This window comes from Agrilus planipennis, unplaced genomic scaffold (genome assembly GCF_000699045.2).
Source record: "Agrilus planipennis isolate EAB-ADULT unplaced genomic scaffold, Apla_2.0 scaffold440, whole genome shotgun sequence".
NCBI classification, from domain to species: Eukaryota; Metazoa; Arthropoda; class Insecta; order Coleoptera; family Buprestidae; genus Agrilus; species Agrilus planipennis.
The window spans coordinates 1-4919 of NW_020442423.1; the positions used below are offsets into that span (position 1 = coordinate 1).

Consider the following 4919-nt stretch of genomic DNA (forward strand, 5'->3'; position numbering starts at 1 on the left):
TTCAAAGAATGCTACTGTTCGTTTCAAAAAGTTGGAGATATGCCCCTTCCCTTTATTAGGATACGCCGTAGCATAATACCAAATTCAATCATATTTGTCTGCGGAGCTCATTTTTCCATCGAGCGAGAGCTAGACAAAAGTGTACAGTACCATTTGCAAAATTATTTAAAGTGCCTCGTTAATATTTAACAATATGATTTATTTAAAAGCATATTTAGCCAAAAATAATAACAAGTGAATTAACTTAACGCTCTACACACCTATAAAACTTTTGCTTTGTTTTCTATTGTTAATTTATACGCATTTNACGGCAGTATACAGAGGAATATGGTATAAAATATCAGCAAAAGAAAAATATCTGCTTTGTAATTTGGATTCCCTTGAAACATGCCAACATATATTCACGGAGTGTCCGGCATGCAAACCCTGTAGGGATCATTACAACCTACCTTACCCAGATTCCTTAAAAATCAAAAATGTCGAACAAGTTAAGAAACTGTACTGCCTTTTTAGCAATTGTCTGAAACTAAGGAGTTTTGCGTTATGCGAATAAATTTTCTATGTATACACTAAACCATAATACCGCTTAAATATAGCAACGTCATAGAAAATAATATCTTAGTTTTAGTTTATATTTGTATTGGAAAATTCACAAACAAATAAATATTATTATCCTGGTCTTCTCAGTTTGCACTGGTAACTTTGAGCAAGTGAAGACGGGCTAATGCCAAAGAACCTCACTCACATCTTTTGGGATATANCTGAGGGGCCTCATTCAGCTTTGCCGCCCCGGACCTCTGACGGGCTTAGTCCGCCACTGACCTAGTTCACAATAATGAAAACCTTACTACTTATGTTATTCAAATAGGGTGAGCTAAATCTTAAGCATGTTTATTCAGATAACGTTAACACCGACATATGTCATCTTAAATGTTAAATTTAAATTTTCAGAATTTCTTATCAGCTTATCTTTTATGATTTTTTAAGTTTTCATAGAGACAACGATGTTACAACTGGTCGCTTTGATCAATATATAATATATATACATATCTGCAAGCGATCCGCAGTTTAAAGATATATGAGATGAATATGAACCATTGTCGAAGGCTTATATTGAGGGAATATTAAATGATGCAGAAGCACAATATGAAAAATAAATATAAGCAATCAAATTCTAAATAATTTCACGCTCCAACTCAATGACCTTCAAAGCACCTTTCGACATTAGTATTAGTGCTGTCAATGACTGATGCAGAACAAGAGAAAGTATTCGAGTAGATTAAACCACAAATACTTGAAATCGTAAAGAATGATGATATAGAAGCACAATATGAAAAATAAACATAAGCAATCAAACTCTAAATAATTTCATTATACCATCAATAGTTTCTCTTATAATCAGAATGATGGATTTTGAGCGACTCTTCAACTATTTAAATCCGATGTGGAGCTCCTAGCAATATTAGCCTATCCTTCTGCCCCTCATAAGCTAATAGATCAACTGGCAGTACAAACATTTATGGATGAAGTCAAAGACGGTGATCTACAGCAAGTCCTTAGATTAGCACGCCTCAGGACTCCAAGTGAAACACTGTCATAGGCCATGGAGTTTGAAGTGACGAAATAAGACAATGTGCAAGTGCGATAAGCAGAAATCGACGATAGTACAATTACAAAGGACGATATCATGTCGCTCATTAAGGATTGCATAATCGATGTGTACAAAGCCACTGCTAGAAACACGGGAGAACGGAACCGAAAATGTTGGGAATGTGGAATTACTGTCCATTTTACTTAAGTATTCAAAAACTACAGAGGTCCTTCGAAATGCTAGAATTGCAGAAAAATAGGTCCAAAATGTAATGTTCGGATCTGCAAAAATTACAGGGGTCGTCAGAAGTGCTGGAATTGTGGAAAAAGATTGCTATAACAGCAATATAAAGCAACTCATTCCTTATCTGGTGGTATAGTTGTGACAATGATTTAGATTTGTATTTATTATTACTTATAAAACCCCAAGCATTAAATAATAAACTCAATTCGCTATTTCTTCCCCTAATTTTAACGTGTATAAAATAATCAAGACAAAAGAGGGTATAATGTTTTTATTGGTTATAGAACCGACACCAACGTTTCGCATCTTTCGCCTGTTGTCGGGTGACTTTATCAAGCATAAATATGTACAAATAATAGTTGTACAAAATTTGCAGTTTACAGTGGTCGTCCAAAATCCTGAAATTGTGGAAAAGGATTGCCCTTTAAACAATACTCGATCTTTCGGCGAAAACAATCGAATGGGCAGATAGCACGAGATTTACAGCGACTATACGAATGTGACGCAAATGCATTATCCCAGAGACTTTGCATGGAAAGATGCAAACATTGTTTATCTGCAGAGATAAAGGAAGAACTGGCATTAATCTGTTGTAATCTATCAACCGTTCAGCCTGAGCGATCCTGAAAAGACGAGGAATTAATCGAAGACCAGAGGAGAGACGAAGATGTTAATTCAATAATGAGATGGAAGAAAACCGTAACCTCACGACTATCGTGGGCGGATCTGAACTATCTAAGCCAGACAACGAAAAGTTATTGAGCCCAGTGAATTTCCTTCACCTTGGATCATGACATTTTAAAAAGGATGCGGGAGAGTCCGGATGGAACAACAAATAAGCTTCAAGTGGTACTGCCGAAGATCACAGTGTCAGAAGACCTAGAAGAAGAATTTAAGATGAGGGACATTTTGGAATACTTTGGGGAAGGTTTGAAAGCGATTTTATTGACCACGAAGAAGAAGCGAAATGGTGCAGGAAATGCTCAACATGCTCTTTCAGTAAAGGACCAAAGACGAAAAGTCATTAACGACTGCAGCAGTACATTGCGAGAGCATTATTTGAGTCGCCGAAAAGCTTGTCAGTGATTGGATTAGAAGATAGGGAGTACAAATGGAATTGCATTCCGATCAAGGCAGGAACTTTGAGTCTGCTTTGTTCAAGAAGGCCACTGAATTAGTGAGTATTACGAGGATTACGCCCTTAGTTTCACAGTCTGATAGGATGGTTGAATGATGTAACGCTACTCTAGAGACCAATATAACAGCAACAAGCACCAAACTGACTGGAACTGACACATACCACTATTCCTCTTTGCGTATAGATCCGTGATCCATGAGACAACTGGAAAAATGCTGGTCAGCATTTTATTTGGTAAATTTTATCCAGCGGATATAATGTTTGGTTATCTTGGAGACTCTTCAGTACCTACAGATTAATGCGTGGGCAAACTACAAAAACGACTAGAAGTCACCCTTAACGTGCGTACGAAGCAGCCATTCGAAAGTGAGCGTACGAAGACCAGATACGATCGACGAGCCAATTCTGCTGGATTTAACGAGGTTGATTAAGTATCGTTATTTAATCCTCCAAGGCAGAAGGGACGTTGCTCGAAACTACAACAAGCTTGGAATGGTCGAAAGGTACAGCGGGATTGTTTATGGAAAATACAAAAGGATGGGGCGTACCAAGACTTAATGATGGAACTAAGGTTACTTAGTAATAAGACGGCGATCAAGGGAAAACTGCCAGGGTGCCAATACCGATCAAGGCCACAGATGTCACTATCACAAGAAAGAAGATTGAGCAAATCATTGAGAGGACCTTTAACGCTGCAATAGGTTAACTATGGTCGATTCTGGACGTCAGGGAAACCTACAGCATGTCACAAAACCACATGTTGCAATCAACCTTATTGGGGAACAATCTGACCTGGAAATTTTTCAAAGGAAACGCTTCAAATCGGGTGGAGTTCCTATCAACTGGAAAGGAAGGTGTTCCCATCTATGTGTTTCAGGTGTTAAGACCTTTATCATTACGTCATTGAATTGTAAGAGCAATGAGACCAGGAAGCGAAAATGCCTTGGGTGTGGTAGAACAGAGCACGAAGCAAATAACTGCACTTCACAAATGAAATATTATAATTGTTAACTCCAATGAGCATAGAGTAGACAATAAGTATTGTACCCATATAATCGTGAGAAAACGGGGAAAACTAGTTGGGAGAAACATTAACTATATCCATCAAACTCTTACAATTAAATGCTATTCATCGTTGAGAGGTCAGGGTGGTTTTCGTGCAGTCTAGAAATAGTGTGACGCTGTTTCGGTATCTCAGTCTAATCAGCGATACTAACCTAGAAGGGACTGGGCCCACATGCTCCAGATGTCTCTGCTTCCATAGGGCATTCGACGGGGTACCCTTGTATAAAATGACAAACTGGGGTATTAGGATGGTGTTAGTGTACAACTCTTTTTATATGAAAAAAATCTTTATTTTAAATTTTGACGTTTTGATATTGTTTGATTTTGCATAAAGGTTTCCTTTATGATGTATTTAAAGAATAAGGAGGGATATTTCGAATTTTCCGCTATGTGGAAAAGGTTGTCAAGGTTTGCAGGGAACATTGTTGTTTTTGATTTATTTGAAATTCGGCATTTTTGCTCTTTGCTATAATCAATCAAACATTTCACAATTTAATGTCAGACATATAATTTTATAAAATATCTGGAGACACATTGTAATGGTTTATCAGAATAAAAATTAAAAAAAAAAAACACACAAAAAGGTTTGAAGCACATGCTAATCGCTGACACGTGTAGCGTGGATAACCTCAAAGATTTAAAATTCAGTAATAATACAAACGCATTTACAACTAAAAAGATTCTTATGTAGATTTACCGGTCTCAAAAATTCGGAATTTTACTTTAAACAAAAATAACTCCCGCATCAATCTAGCTCTGATCACAAGGTCAAATTTATAATTTTATATGATATAAAATATCTGGAGACACGTTGTGAAGATTTATCAGAATAAAAATTAAACAAAAAATACAATAAAGTTTGAAACAGACGCCAACAGCTGA

The 4919-nt window shown here is 36.8% G+C and overlaps 1 protein-coding gene across 1 annotated transcript in view; it reads left to right on the forward strand.

Annotated features, from left to right (window-relative positions):
- The first annotated feature begins 2641 nt into the window (after positions 1-2641).
- The window catches only part of LOC108743093 (brachyurin-like), a 16537-nt gene continuing 14259 nt past the window's right edge, over positions 2642-4919 (forward strand). The window contains exon 1 of the mRNA XM_025980207.1: positions 2642-2833. Coding sequence (XP_025835992.1) covers positions 2642-2833 — 192 coding nt within the window. The remainder of the gene's footprint in view (positions 2834-4919) is intronic.